The sequence below is a fragment of the Danio aesculapii genome, chromosome 17 (genome assembly GCF_903798145.1).
Source record: "Danio aesculapii chromosome 17, fDanAes4.1, whole genome shotgun sequence".
In the NCBI taxonomy this organism is placed as follows: Eukaryota; Metazoa; Chordata; class Actinopteri; order Cypriniformes; family Danionidae; genus Danio; species Danio aesculapii.
The window spans coordinates 45,209,140-45,225,040 of NC_079451.1; the positions used below are offsets into that span (position 1 = coordinate 45,209,140).

The 15,901-nt window shown below is 35.6% G+C and overlaps 1 protein-coding gene across 5 annotated transcripts in view; it reads left to right on the forward strand.

Annotated features, from left to right (window-relative positions):
• The window catches only part of LOC130244242 (nesprin-1-like), a 197,194-nt gene that overhangs the window by 94,970 nt on the left and 86,323 nt on the right, over nt 1–15,901 (forward strand). For 4 of the 5 annotated variants that reach the window (XM_056476573.1, XM_056476574.1, XM_056476575.1 and 1 more), the window contains exons 48-57: nt 480–617; nt 2,116–2,235; nt 4,307–4,468; nt 5,926–6,123; nt 8,062–8,223; nt 9,323–9,514; nt 11,872–11,916; nt 12,151–12,285; nt 14,221–14,321; nt 14,433–14,586. In XM_056476573.1, the coding sequence (XP_056332548.1) occupies nt 480–617; nt 2,116–2,235; nt 4,307–4,468; nt 5,926–6,123; nt 8,062–8,223; nt 9,323–9,514; nt 11,872–11,916; nt 12,151–12,285; nt 14,221–14,321; nt 14,433–14,586 (1,407 nt within the window). The remainder of the gene's footprint in view (nt 1–479; nt 618–2,115; nt 2,236–4,306; nt 4,469–5,925; nt 6,124–8,061; nt 8,224–9,322; nt 9,515–11,871; nt 11,917–12,150; nt 12,286–14,220; nt 14,322–14,432; nt 14,587–15,901) is intronic. The other variant, XM_056476576.1, reaches the window with a different exon arrangement.

The window sequence follows — 15,901 nt, forward strand, 5'->3', positions numbered from 1 at the left end:
CAGTTTCTAGTATTTTAAAAACCATTTTAATGTCATTATTATTTTTAATATCATTATTATTAGCCCCATTAAGCAATATGTGTTTTCGATTGTCTACATGATGCTCTACATGACTTGCCTAATTACCCTAACTTGCCTAATTAACCTAGTTAAACCTTCAAATGTCACTTTAAGCTGAATACTAGTATCTTGAAAAATATCTAGTAAAATATTATGTACTGTAGAAATGAGTTATTAAATCTATTATGTTTAGAAATGTGTTGAAAAAAATCTTCTTTCCGTTAAACAAATATTGGGGAAAAATATACAAGGGGCTAATAAATCAGGGGGGCTAATAATTGTGACTTCTACTGTATGTGGTGTATTGATTAAAAACTGCACCTGTTAAGCGTGATCTTTGCATGTGATATTCAGCTAACTGTTGATCTGATGAAGTGATTGACTAATGTCATTAATATCCCCTTGTGTGCTGCATTAAGATGTCTGCTGGCCGCTGTCAGTCTCTCCTGTCTCCTGTGACTGAGGAGTCTGGAGAGGAGGGCGCCAGTGAGATCTGCTCTCCTGCTTTCTGTCCATCTCCTTCTGCTAGCACTAACACTGAAGCTGTCATTAGCAAGGTATCGGCACTATAACTTATTTCATGCAGACTTTTACTTTACTGCCTTCTTGCAAATAACATTTCCACATTAATTTCTGGAATGAAAGGCTGCTGCCTGCTGCATAGTTAACACTTTATCCTTCATTTTTGATTCAAGAGCATCTTGAATATGCAGTTAAGCTGTTCTAAATGAGTATTTATTCGTTTTTTCATCGGCTTAGTCCTTATTCATCAGAGCTCACCACAGCCGAATGAACCGCCAACTATTCCAGCATATGTTTTACACAGCGGATGCCCTTGGAGCCTCAAACCAGTGCTGGGAAACACCCATACACTCTTACTTAATTAAAGATATAGTTTACTATTATTTTTTAGGATACTACACAGTATTTATGAAAATACTATGCATGTAGTTGTGATTTGTAAATAATATAGCAAGGTGTATATTTTATAATTATGTGCTAGATTGTCTATTGTTGTCTACAAAATCTTTATCCAATCTAATAACATAATGGATTGCAAATTTCACCATTTTAACCCTTTATCAGACGAGGAACCATCCATTGTATCATTCAATCATTCATTGTAGCTTAATTTACATGAAATATAATATAATTGTATTTTTTTTTTAATCATAAAAGTAAAAACGTCTTGTAATAACGTTTAGTAGCACTCCAGATTTTTTTGATGAGCATTTCAATTAGTGCACTATAAATGGTTAAATATGGCTAGGCCCACACGGAATCTGCGCGCTCAGAATACAGCAGATGTTTAGCCCATCGGTAATTCTGTTTATTTACTCGAGTAAATGTGTGTAAATCTATATTTATTCAGTTTTTAAATTAATTACAGCAATATTATTGACTAATATGAAAATGTTCATCTGATTTATGTACAATGCAGTTTGTACAGTGATATTTTCTGTCTTTAAGTAGAGATATTCAATGAGAGACTTGCTTTGTTTACCATATAAAGTGAATCTAATTGGATTTGCATTTTAAAAATTAAATAAACGTTAAAAAGAGAAAAATTTTTATTTCACATTTTAAGGTTTTACTTTTGATACTCCCAAAATAATTCAGCAGAAATCCGCCGATTTGTACCAAAATTCTCCGCAGAAATAGCAAAAAATGTCTGCAGATTCTGTCTGGCCCTAAATATGGCATACAAATATAAATGATAGTTTGAATAATATTATGAACTTATATTTAATTCTATTTTATATTTATATAATATCTATTTTATTTGAATACTTTCAGTGCTTCAGCTTATTTATTTCAGTTGTGTTAAGTAAGCATTTGATTGATTAAATATTTATTTATTACCTGAAATGTATTAATTATTCATAATTTGTCTAATTTCACATTTGTAATTAGTATTTTAAATTCCATTTGTGTATCTGATTTTTAAATATCTGTTTTTACAGCTACATTTTCATCTTATATTTATAATTATATGTTTTCTTAATTATTTCATTTAAAATAATATTAACGATAACAACATTGTCCTAATTGTAGATGTCCATGGGAAGATCGAGTCTCACCAGAGCGCCGGTCCAGGAGCTGTACAATCCTGCACTGGAGTCTGTGGCCAGTTTAGATGATCTCCAGCGCTCGTGGGAGACCCTAAAAAATGTGGTATGTGAATTTTATTTTTGAGGTTTTGACTGTTTTAGGAGACCTATTTTGCCCCTTTTTACAAGATGAAGTCTCTGATGTCCCTGGTATGTGTATGTGAAGTCTCTGCTCAAAATATCTCACAAATAATGTTTTATAACTCTTTGAAACTTCTCCTTTTAGGCTTTGATACTAATTGTGCTGTTTTGGTGACTGTCTCTTTAAATTCAAATGAGATTGTGCTCTTTTCGAAAGAGGGCGGAGCTACAAATGCTATGTGTCAGGATAGTGGCTGTATCAAAAACAAGACTAACATCCTTTGCTAATGAGGGAAAGATCGTCACTAATGGGCGGGGCTTTCCCACTCTGATGACACATACAAAGGGAGAATGTCAATCAAAGTGTTTCTGCAGACTGTTTTCATCAAGTGTGATTATAAAAAAATAAAATGAATACATTTGTACCATTAAAAGCTGATTATATTCACAGACTGTTGCCACACAACTGTGTTTAAACCCCTTAAAAAAGTGATTTTTTGCATAATTGGTCCACTTTAAGGCTATCTTTGACATAGTAGTTTTAATAACTTTTAGTTAATTTTGATTAACTAATGTCTTTTGTCTTTCAATTCAGTTCAATTCAAGTTTATTTACAATAATTATTGGTCCAAAGAATCTTTACAAAAGGTGTGTGTGATTATATTACAGGCAAAATCGGAAATGTTAAGGTCTTGTGTACAGGGTGGGCAGTATATAAACAAAGTTAACCTGCAGCTATACAATATATAGTGTCCTTTTTCGATATGGTGAGGTCTATATATAAACACATTTCCAATGGTATTTCTGTATTGATTAAGATGTTGTGTTGTCTTTATCATGATGACTATTTTTTCTACTTATTTCACAAGACACTAGTATTCAGCCTAAAGTGCAATTTAAAGACTTAATAACTAGGTTAATTAGGCAAGTTAGTTTATTTAGCCAAAATATTGGACAACAGTGGTTTGTTCTGTAGTCAATCTGGACATTTTTTAAGGGGGTTAATAATACTGACCTTGAAAATCATTTGAATTTTATTCCAGCTAAACTAAAATAAATAGGACTTTCTCAAGAAGAAATAAAATATTGGGCAGTACTGTGAATACTGATGTTCTTGCTCTGTTAAACATTCATTCATTTTCTTTTCGGCTTAGTCCCTTTATTAATCAGGGGTCGCCACAGTGGAGTGAACCGCCAACTTATCCAGCATATGTTTTACACTGCAGATGCCCTTCCAGCCACAACCCAACAATGGGGAACACCCATACACTCTTGCATTCACACACATACGCTACGGCCAATTTATGGCTAAATAACTACAGCTTACTCAATTCACCTATAGCGCATGTGTTTGGACTGTGGGGGAAACCGGAGCACCCGAAGAAAACCCACACCAAAACGGAGAGAACATGCAAAGTCCAAACAGAAATGCCAACTGACCCAGCCGGGGCCCAAACCAGCGAACTTCTTGCTGTCAGGCGAACGTGCTACCCACTGCGCTACCGTTACGCCCTTCTGTTAAACATCACTTAGTAAATATTAGAAACAGTTAATGAAAGAAAGTCAATGAATAATGTTGCCTTCAACTAAAGATGAAAATGTCCTTCAATGCAAAACATCATAAAACATCATATTTCATTTTGACTTGTTGAAACTACTTATTTAAGATGAGCTGAAACAACACAATTGTTGAGATATGTTTGGGGACCACTTAATTGTTTTATGTTCAATCCATTTAACTTTGTAAAAACATTTTAGCTAACCTAATCAATTTGTGTGAACATGAATGATTCGTGTGGAACCCTGCATTGTTTTACAGCATGCAGTGAAAAATTACGTTTGCTGTTTGTTTAAACTACTTATTTAAAATGAACTGAAACAACCCAATTCTTGTTTTTTAGGGGACAACGTGATTGTTTAATGTTCAATCCACTTAAAATGATAAAAACTAACAAGTTAACTTAATTCCTTAATGTTGCCCCAGCACAAATCGATTGTGTGGAACCCAGCATTATTCACAGTGTTAGAAGTTTGACTCTATTTGTGTTTTACAGATAAGTGAAAAGCAGAAGACGCTCTACGAGGCTCTGGAGAAGCAGCAGCGCTATCAAGGCTCTCTCCAGGCCATCTCCAGTAAAATGGAGTCAATCGAGACCAGATTGAATGAGCCACCAATGCACGATCTCAGTCCTGATAGACAGATGATCCTACATCAGGTCAGCAGGTTATAGTAGAATTGACTTTTGATCCAGTTGTAGACTGTATATGTATATATGAATAACATGACTTTATATGAATTATATGTACAGTTGACCTTAGAATTATTAGCCCCCAGTAGATTTTTCCCCAATTTCTGTTTAACGAAAGAAGATTTTTTCAACACATTTCTAAACGTAATAGTTTCTAATTTCTAATAACTGATTTATTTGATCTTTGCAATGATGACAGTAAATAATAGTTTACTAGATATTTTTCAAGATACTATTACTCAGTTTAAAGTGACATTTAGGCTGCATTTACACTGCAGATCTTGATGGTCGATTTTGTGACTGTATCTGATTGTTTTGATCCCCTGCTTATATCTTTAAAAATGACTCCTATCCGATGGTTTTCTTTTACACAGCAACGGCAAATGCGCAATGAGCAGGGAAAAAAAGAGAGGGCGCTGACTGACAGCTGATAATAAATGAGCGCTCTTTTCTTTGTTTTTAATGTCTTCACAGGGTTTTTTCTTTTTTTTTTTCTTTTTTTTTGACAGGTTGTTTTACTATAGTTTATGACAGAAAAGTTTGGCCATCTTCTTTTAATCTAGGCCTTTTTGAACCAGTAGGCATCTTAATGTAATGTCCATGGCCTGATTTATGCGTGTGATGGGTGCCACAGTTATTAGTTTATATTGGTTACGCCGCTGATGTTGATCTCTCTTTCTCTCTCGTTAAACATGCTTAAATACTTGTGCTACATGACAATATAGAAGCTTTTTTAGTCCTTGTGTATGAGATTTAAGGTTTGGGACTCTGCTGAAGTCTGTTCGGAAATGAAAGCACAAGAGTTGACGTCATTTGCTACAGTTTTTAATGACGCGTGACTCGCATTGACAGGTGAAAATCCGATCTACCTGCTTACACTGCAGATACGAGGGCACAGATCCGATTCATATCAGATACATTTCCACATCTGAACAAGGCCTGAATCTGATTTGAGTAAATTAGAAGCATGTGATTTTTTTCCTGCTTACATGTACATGGGCCGTATCCGATCTGTGCCACATGGGAGAAAAAAATCGGAATTGAGTCACTTGAACCATGCAGTGTAAATGCAGCCTCAAAGGCTTAACTAGGTTAATAATGGTGATTAGGCAAATCATTGTATAAAATAGTTTGTTCTGTAGACAATCGAAAACAAATTTGCTTAAGGGGGCTAATAATATTGACCTTAAAATTGTTTTAAAAAATTAAACACTGCTTTTATTCTAGCAGAAAACAAACAAACAAAACTTTCTCCAGAAGAAAAAATATTATAGGAAATGCCGTGAAAAATAGCTTGCTCTGTTAAACATCATTTGGGAAATATTTGAAAAAGAAAATTCACAAGGGGGGTGAATGATTTCGACTTCACCTGTATATGCCTTTATGTGAATAATGAAACACTATGCTGTCATAATCCTTGTCAGAATCAAATGGAGGAAATCGTCAGACTGCAGGATGATATCGATGAGCTCCAGTCCAGCTTCACTGAAGAGCTGTACAATCCTGATGCCGTGGATTCAGACTCTGCAGATCAGCTGGCCATGCAGTCCTCACTCACTGTGCTGGCGGACAGAATGGCCACCATACACATGAAAGCTTCTGGAAAACGGCAGATTCTTGAGGTATACTACAGTAAATCATTTAATCATTAACACTTGTAAAAGTTTACCAAAGCTGTTGGGAATTTTTTTTTTTTGCTCAGATCAGTAACACTGTAAAAATGGTAATATTGTGAAATGATCAAAAACAATTCAAATGACTTTTTTCTTATAAATTAGAATATATGCAAGATATCTTTTATATACTATATATTAGATATTTTTTGCTCAGCAAGACTGCATTTATTTGATAAAAATACAGTAATATTAATATTTGTGTACATTTTTTTCTATCTTCATATCTGTATACATTTTTGTATACATTACAGAACACATTTATACAAGGGTTTTGCAAACATGTTAGGAAAATATGCAGATTTTTTTTGCTCAACAAGGCTGCATTAATGGATGAAAATTACAGTGCAAATAATAATATTGTGAATAATTATTAGGATTTATAATTGATCTTTTCTATCTTCTTAAATTTCAAAATATAATCTATTTCTGTGATACCAAGCTACATTTTTTAACATCATTACTCCAGCTTCTGTGTTATTTTTTATAATTAATTCTTATTTATTTATGTTGTTTTTTCCACCCAGAAAATGACAATTGGTCAAAATCACAAATGTTTTCATTATTAATATAAGCTTCTTGACGTATACCTACAATAATCATTATTAATATATTTATTTTTGTATATATTATAGAACACTTTTCATACAAGCGTTTAACAAACCTGTTGGGAAAACTTCGATTTATTTTTTTGCTGCGTTTATTTGATCAAAAATACATGATATTAATAGCAATAGTGTGAACATTTTTTTTAATTTATAATAACTTGGTCACTCTTTATTTTGATGGTCCGTTTGTTGATTTAAGTCACATTGCATCTACATGCCAACTAATTCTCATTAGATTATACTTTAAGTAGACTGTTAGGCTGGGGTTTGGGGTTAGTGTAAGATGACATGTACCTACAAAGTTTCTCATAGTCAGTTAAATGTCTGTTGAAGGAGCAGTATCAGCAGATATTAAGCAGACAGTCTACTAATACTCAAATGGACCATCAAATTGTATAAGTTATAGAACAAATTTATACAAGGATTTTGCAAACATATTAGGAAAATCTAGAATTTTTTTTGCTCAGCAAGGCTGCTTTTAATTAATCAAAAATACAGTAAAAAATAATAATATATTGTAAAAACATTATTATAATTTAAAAAGGTTTTTTTCTATCTTCATATATTTCAAAATCTAATTTATTTCTGTGATACCAAACTGCATTTTTCAGCCTCATTACTTCAGTCTTCAGTATCATCTTTTATTTCCTTTCCTTCATTTTCACTCGACTTAGTCCATTATTTATCAAGGGTCGGATAGCGGAATGAACTGCCAACTATTCCAGTATATGTTTTACACAGCTGATAACCTTCCAGCTGCAACACAGTACTGGGAAACACCCATACACAGGGTAAACCCACGGCAACACGGAGAAAACATGCAAACTCCACGTAGAAACGCCAACTGGCCCAGCCGGGGCTCAAAATAACGACCTTGTGACAGTGTTATTATTATTATTTTATTTCACTTTCAGAAAATGTTGATTGGTAATTCATTGGTGTTATTTCACTTGATCTGGTGTTAAAACCGCATAATTGTGTTGCCAAAAATAATATCAACAAAACATGTTTTGTTATTATGATCAATTGTGTTTTATTCTCTAAAGCCAACATGTTTATTTTACAATCATAAGAAACGTCATCATTAGTTAAATAAATATGTGCATAGAGTAAATATGCAGTGTAAACAATACAATATGTGGTTATACAACAATAATAACAGAAAGAAAGGCCAACATTATGATCTATACCTTTTTTATTCCATTTTGCACCTATTTTATCGTCTGAAAAGTGCTTGAGCACAGTAGATATTTACCGACGTGTATGCTGTTGTGTGCAGGAGCGTCAGAGTGAGCGTGTGGAAAAGCAGCAGCAGGCGCAAGCATTACAGCACTACCTCAACCAGGCAGACCAGCTCGACCAATGGCTGAAGAGCACTCACGGTTACATCGCTTCCTGCTCTCAGGACTCAGACGCAGAAGAGCAACTCATAGACTGTCAGGTTAGAGCACCTCCCACAGCCCATTACTAGTGTAACATTTCATTACTGTGTACTTTATTTACAACTATCTTTTATTCTAAATAAAAGTATTCGATATTACCTACTGAAATACACACCTGCTTTGGTTTTTATTAGTTTTGACTTAAAGTCCACATGATCCGGAATCTGCGACTTTTTTTTTTTTAAAGTGTGACGCAGTTCCCATAGAAACAGAATAATAAATGAGTAAAAAGTGGGCGTGGCTTGTTTTTTCTACTGCGAGCTGATTGGATGTAGTAAAGTAGGTAATTCATTCAGAAAGATTGGGAAAAGGGTTTGGGGAGAGTTATTACAACCTAACAGACTCCTCCTCCTCACCATTACTGATAGTTGGAGGGGGCGTGGTTAAGTATATTAGCCCCGCCTAATACCTCAGACAGTCATAATCTGAGAATTTAGCTAAAAACAAACAGGAGTTGCATTTTCAGATTTTAATTTTATATTACAAGGCCAAACTATTTTTTTTCTTCTTAATGACATGCACAGATGAATTGTCCATCAGAAAACTATCAATGTGAGCTATCAAAATCAATATGGTTAGTTTTGATTTAATGTGTACTCCTCCCAGAAAGCAGGAAACTTTTATCTGTAAACAGCAGCTTTAAAGAGGCCTCTGAGATGGCTTGTTTCTTAAGCATCTGTGGCACGAGCGGTAATCAGATTATGCAGATATCCCAGCGTAACGGCTTTGAGGTTATTAGAGGATTCCTGCAAGACAATTGGTGCAGTTGCTAATAATCTGCTCTGCCCCCTTATTTACATATTCATGAGGGATTATTGCTGCATTGGTGGGGGGGAGAAGGGGGCGGGGCTTAAATTTCCTTCACCGGAGAGTCACAAACTGGCAGATTTCCCTCAACAGAACACCTTGATCTTTTTCTAGACATTCATTTCTCATGTGATTGTTTTTTTAAGTGTCGTATGCATTCCTGCAGTTATCAAAAGAATGCATGCTTACTGTGAGCGTGGCACGTGAGGGATTATGGATAATGGATGATAATGGTGAGGGCCTGGGATGAGAATCATGTACGAGCTGGCCTCGCTTCTGTTGCTCCTGCAGAACATGCTGCTGGAGATGGAGGAAAAGGTGCTGGCTCTCTCCGAGCTGTCCCGACACAGCGAGAGTCTCCTGCTGGAGGGACGGCCCGAGAACAGGGAGGACGCCGGGCAGCTGGCCCGGAAACTGCGCACGCTGAAGGGGAGCCTGCTGGAGCTGCAGAGGATGCTGCAAGACAAGCAGATCAACCTGCAGGTCAGACTTTCAATGAAAGTACTTTGAGCAGTTCAGGTGTAGAAGTTAAGAATGAAACTTTAAAAAGAGCTGGTGCTGTGGCATGGTCTTAGCATAAGTGTAATCACAAGTATAGTATAGTATAGTATAGTATAGTATAGTATAGTATAGTATAGTATAATTGAATGTTTTGTACAGGGACAATGCGCAACAATAGATTTAACCTAAACCAAGTCATAGCTAAAATGCAAGTTTCCACCTGTAGTCCACAGATTGATTGGTATTATAAGCATAAGCATAAGCACAAGCATGATTATGAGTATGAGTAAAAATATAAGAATCGTTGAATATTGTTTACAGGGACACTGTACAATAATACATTTAACCTAAACCAAGTCATAGCTAAAATGCAAGTTTCCACCTGTAGTCCACAGACTGATTGGTATTATAAGCATAAGCATAAGCACAAGCATGATTATGAGTATGAGTATGAGTAAAAATATAAGAATCGTTGAATGTTGTTTACAGGGGCAATGCACAATAATACATTTAACCTAAAACAAGTCCTAGCTAAAATGCTAGTTTCCACTGGTAGTCCCTAGACTGGTTGATATTATATAGTAATAAAATAACTTTCTTTTTGTAAATTGATTAAATAGACCGGTCAGTAATATTATAGAATTGTATATAAGTAACTTTTTTTGTAAATTAATTAAATAGATCAGTGAGTGAAATTATAGACCTGTATATAAGTAAATATTTTGATGTTGAAAACTGATCAAATTGATTGGTCAGTAATATCATAGAATTGTATATAAGTAACTTTTTTTGTTGTAAATTGATCAAATTGTCCGGTCAGTAATATTACGCTGTAAAAATTATATGATAAAAAGTCATGGCTACAAATGTTTTGAAGTTACTTATTTTTATAAGTTAATCAGGTGTCAACTGCATATTTTAAGTTATGCAATGTCAGTTTGATTGATATACTGTTAGCTGAGATGGCTAGAAAAGTTCATTTGATTCAACAAAAAATTAAGGCAGCAAGATTTTTTTTAATTGTATTTAAGTAAAAAAAAAATTGTTGTTGCAAATTTATAAAATTGACCGGTCCAGGGTCTTAAAAGGTTAAAAAGTCTTACATTTCAAAAACAAAATTTTAGACCTTAAAAAGTCTCAAATTCACTGAAATATTGTGCTGTAGCCATTTACCAATAATCCATCTCAAAACTTTTGTTTTTTTAGATTTAAGTTTTTTTTTTTTTTGCAAAGAGATACAATTCAAAACCAACTGTTTGACAGTTAAATTCCCTAATCAGGGAAAGAAACCTGAAGTAACACATCCCTTTACATGATCTTTTATTAATGGAAAAACTATATACAGAAGTAACTGGGCCATTAGAAAAAATCCTTAAAAAGATCTTAAATTTGACTTGAAGAAACCTGCAGAAACCCTGCCGGTCAGTAATATCGTAGTACTGTATATAAGTAACTTTTTTGTAAGTTGATTAAATAGAGTGATCAGTAATAGTATACTACTGTAAACACACGCGGCATACACTCCCACACTCATTCATCAATCATAAGGCTCCAGTTTTTTTGGAAAAGGAGATTTTACACTACATTATCTAAAAGCTGAATAAAATTGAAACTGGAATCTAGCAATTCAAGAAAAATCTAAATATTGAGAAATGTGCCTTATTTTTGGAATATCTGTAATTTATTAAATCTGTAATTTAATAAATGTCTTTTTTTTCGATTATACAATCTCACATATGATTGATATTTAATGTTTTATTGAAGTGTTTTTGTTTAAAGTGTATGTAATGTTAATCGTCATCGCAAATACTGAATTTCAAGAAAAATTTCAGACAGTCAGAAGGTCTGACAATGAAGCTCTACCGTATGTCATCATATCATCTTTACTACCAATCTAATGATTTTGGAATAAAATAAAAATAACATTAAAAATTAACACTCTTAAATGGTTTTAAAACATGTAAATTGTACTTATTAAAATTTACATTAACATTCATATTAACAGTATATGTACACTGTGTGAAAATATGTATGGAAATGCTTGAGTATGTTATATGTAGTAATTTTATAGTAATGTTATAGTGAGGGTTTTTTTATTTGTCTTTATATTTTGCCTTTATAGAATCGTAACATGTAGTTGAAAATAATTTAATAAACCATCTTACAATAAAATTGTGTAGTAATAAAATTAAAGAGTTAATTAAAGAAATGCTGTCAACTTTATATGAGTCAGGTTTTAGCTAATAAAAGAGCATTGTTTAATTTTCTCTTTTGGAGTAATGGCTGAGATAGTTTTTTGATTCTTTTAGTCTCAAAGTTTTTTCTTTCATGTCCTGCAGGCGACTTTAATTTGGGAGGAGTTGAAAGGCCCTCAAAGAGCAAGTGTAATAATTCTACATCACATCACAGCTTGTTTGCTTATCACTCTGTGCAAAATAATTCAGCAGCACCGGGTTAAAATGAACAATCTCATGCATGGCTTCTCTTTTTCCTGCTGTTTTGCACAAGAATGTTACTGAAAGATGACTGATGATTTGAGTGTTACAATGACTTCTTTACTATGATTCACTTCCATTAGTGTGTTTTGTTCTTATGTATGTGTTTCCCCTGCGCTCCAGGATTCCCTTCAGGAAGCGTCAGACTCGAGTGAATCAGACTCCACTCTCTCTCAGAGTCCAAACATGCAGGACTGGCTGGCCCAGGCCCGCACCACACGCAGCCTCCAGCACCAGGACACCCTTCAAAAACAGAAGGTACTTCACGTTTTACAACAAGAAGGTTTGTTTTTTAAAGGCAAGATATTGTTTTGTAATGTACCTGTCCAATGTGGACAGCAAGGTGGGACGGTGGCTCAGTGGTTGGCGCTGTCACCTCACAGCAAGAAGGTCGCTGGTTCGAGTCCCGGGGCCAGTTGAAATTTCTGGAGTTTGCATGTTCTCACCCTGTTGCCGTGGGTTTCCTCCGGGTGCTCCGGTTTCCCCCACAGTCCAAACACATGCCATAGGTGAATTGGATAAACTAAATTGGCCGTAGTGTTTGAGTGTGTGTGAAAGAGAGAGTGTATGGGTGTTTTTCAGTACTGGGTTGCGGCTGAAAGGGCGTCCACCACATAAAACATATGCCCGAGTAATTGGTGGTTCATTTATTCAGATAAATCAGGAGCTAAGATGAAGGAGAGTGAATGAGTAAAGAAAACATTAAAAATGCACTTTAAAAGGTGCACAAAGCAAGATTTGAGTGAAGTGTCAGACCGAGTACCAAAAGGCACTTGTAGTCAGTAGAAAGTGGCCTGTCTAGTAATGATAGCAGGGATATCAAAAAGGGGAAAGTTCTGCTGAGATTTGGCCTCGTATTTTTTGGTGCATACAAATATCAACATTGTTTGGCAAAATTAGCTTAGTGCACTAATTTTCTTACCTTTTCTTACCATTGCTTTTGAAACCTTGTTTGTTAAATTATCTTTTATTTTATTTTATTTTATTTTATTTTATTTTATTTTATTTTATTTTATTTTATTTTATTTTATTTTATTTTATTTTATTTATACAGCTCTAAGGTCAACCGTTGTTGTGTTTATTGGTGCCTAAACAAATGATTGAATGAATATTTAATGATATTATGCTAAATTTGCATATTTTAAACATATCATTTTAGTAAGTGTGTAATACATAATACATCAACTGCGGAGGTATGGTGATAGCTATTAGCTGTTTTATTACACCATTCACGTAATGTCACATGTAATGTTTTACCTTAAATCTCAAATGCTACATTGGAGATTGAATTATACCCATTGGGTCCTCCAGTTAGTAAGTCTACTGTAAATATCTTAAGTAAGAATCCATCTGATAAATCACAGATGTCAGACTCAGTTCCTGTAGGGACGCAGCTCTGCACAGTTTAGCTTTAACCCTCGTTAAACAAACCCAGGCTCATTGCGGATACGTACCCAAGTCTACATTTCTGGGGACAGCGAACATCTGCCTGCAGTTTTTGTTTTTGCAAATCGATTTTTGATGATTTCAGATTCTCTCATGCGTCCTCTTCTCGCATAAATTCAACAGAGGGCACAAAATACACTTCAGCCAACCAGGCCAGCTTGCTGTCGACTGACTGACTGATTGACCGACCTATCCCCCTTCCCTAAACTCAACCGATAGTGTTTTCAAAAGCAATCTAGAAAAAGAAAAGCCATCATGGCCACGTGATTTTGCCTCGTTTTCAGCCTGTTGTTTATTTATTTATTTTGTTAAATTTTTTTGCTTTTGTTTTACCTGGTTTCTGGAACCGTTCTTCGCCGGACTATAACTCCGTCATCACCGTCAACTCTGCTCCGTGTCCCAAATCCGACAACGTACATGGCGAACTACTGGGCGAACTGGTAACACCATAAAAGCCGTCCACACAGAGGTAAACGGTCAGCTGGTAGCGCGAGAAGGAAGTGAAGTAGTACCGCCCCATAGAGTTCATTTTTAAAAATAAAATGCAGTCATACGTACCTCTGGCTACATAATTCGCGCTCCGCAGAAATGTAGACATGGGTATGTATCCACAATGAGTCCTTCAGGCTGGTTTGAAACCTACAGGTAAGTGTGTTAAAGCAGGGTTGAAACTAAAATGTGCATGACTGCGACCCTCTAGGAACTGAGTTGCTAAACAATAAACAAAAGCAAATTATGTTAATCCAGGAGCTTGAAGAGCAGCTTGCGGAGCAGAAGAAGCTGTTGAAGTCTGTAGCGAGTCGTGGAGAGGAGATTCTCACACAGCAGGCGTCACCCGTCAGAGCCAGGTATCATTTCTCTCTCTCACATCACAAATCACTGCGGCTCATTTACACCTCAAATTTTTTCCTCTGCTTTCATCTTTCTCTTCACAATCCTGTCTGTATATTGTCCTGCAGTGCGACAGAGACGCTCTCTCCTGATGTAGAGCTGGAAGGAGACAGTGAGGCTGTGAAAAAGCAGAGGAGAAAGAGATGGGAAAGCCTGAAGAAAGACATGGCCACCAAACTACAGCTCCTTATGAACACCCTGGAGCAGGACAGCAAACAGCCGGTACACAATTTTCATGTTTACATCCCTGAAGTGCTGGAGAAAAGCTAACAAATCACATCAGTATTTGTTTTCCATCAGTATTAGTCTACAGAACAAACCATCGTTACACAATAACTTTGTTAATTACCCTAACCTGCCTAGTTAACCTAATTAGCCTAGTTAAGCCTTTAAATGTCACTTTAAGCTGTATAGAAGTGTCTTGAAAAATATCTAGTCAAATATTATTTACTGTCATCATGGAAAAGATAAAATAAATCTGTTATTAGAAATGAGTTATTAAAACTATTATGTGTAGAAAGAGACTGCTGACAAACTGAAAGTAAAAGTAAAACATAAAATGTCCAGGCCTGGTTCTCTCTCTCCCAGCACTGGCGTCTCTCCTACTTTTAGCTTCCAGGGCTCCTCTGTGAGACTCGAGGCAGGTGACATGTCCAGGTGTCCCTGATTATCTCACTCATGCCACCCGCCTCGCGGCTCTTGGCCCCGCCTCACTCGCCACACCATCGTATGCTGCTTTTTAATCGAGAGAAGATTTTTAAACATTTTAAGCCATTTCTTTAGTCTTTGCCATGATGACTGTACAACATAGCTTTTTAAAGCCGCGATTCATCAGCGGATCGCTCGTATGCCAGCTCATGGACAAACCAGCTAATCGAAGTGACTTTAAAACACTCCAGTGTTCCTTTATCTGTGGTTACACTCGGCAAACAATTCACGGCCTTCATGGCCAATCACAAGCTGTGTCTCATTTCAGAGGCTACATCCTCCAAAGGATGCAGACTTCAAAGGTGAGTCCTTCGAAGTCCACACAAGCTGAACCGAGCGTTTTGAAATGAGACTATCTAGCCAGAGGACAGATCTCGTCACCAGACAGCCGTAACCGCTGCCATTAATAAACAGTAATACAATTTGTAATGACTTTTTCAAAGTGATTTTAAAACTTATTTTCAGCGATCTGAAGGCAAAGCAAGGTTTACAGAAGCTGGAAATGTATTTCCTTGGTTCCATACATGTACACTTAAAAATGTAAACCGTTTATAAAATCACTCTTTAGTAAGACATGTCAGACTCTTGTTTTTTAACATGTGTTTAGATATTAAAATATAACCTAATTCATACATTTAATTCGGACTTTTCTTTTAAAAAACGTCCTGCCGTTATCAGCACGCAATGAATCTTGGGATGTTTGAGGCCACGAAGGATCCACCGGTTGTGTCCTTCATTACCTGGGAAACGAAGGATGCATTTATAGCAGTGATAGGTAACCTATGGCTTGCGAGCCGCATCTGGCTCTTTGACAAAATATATACGTGGC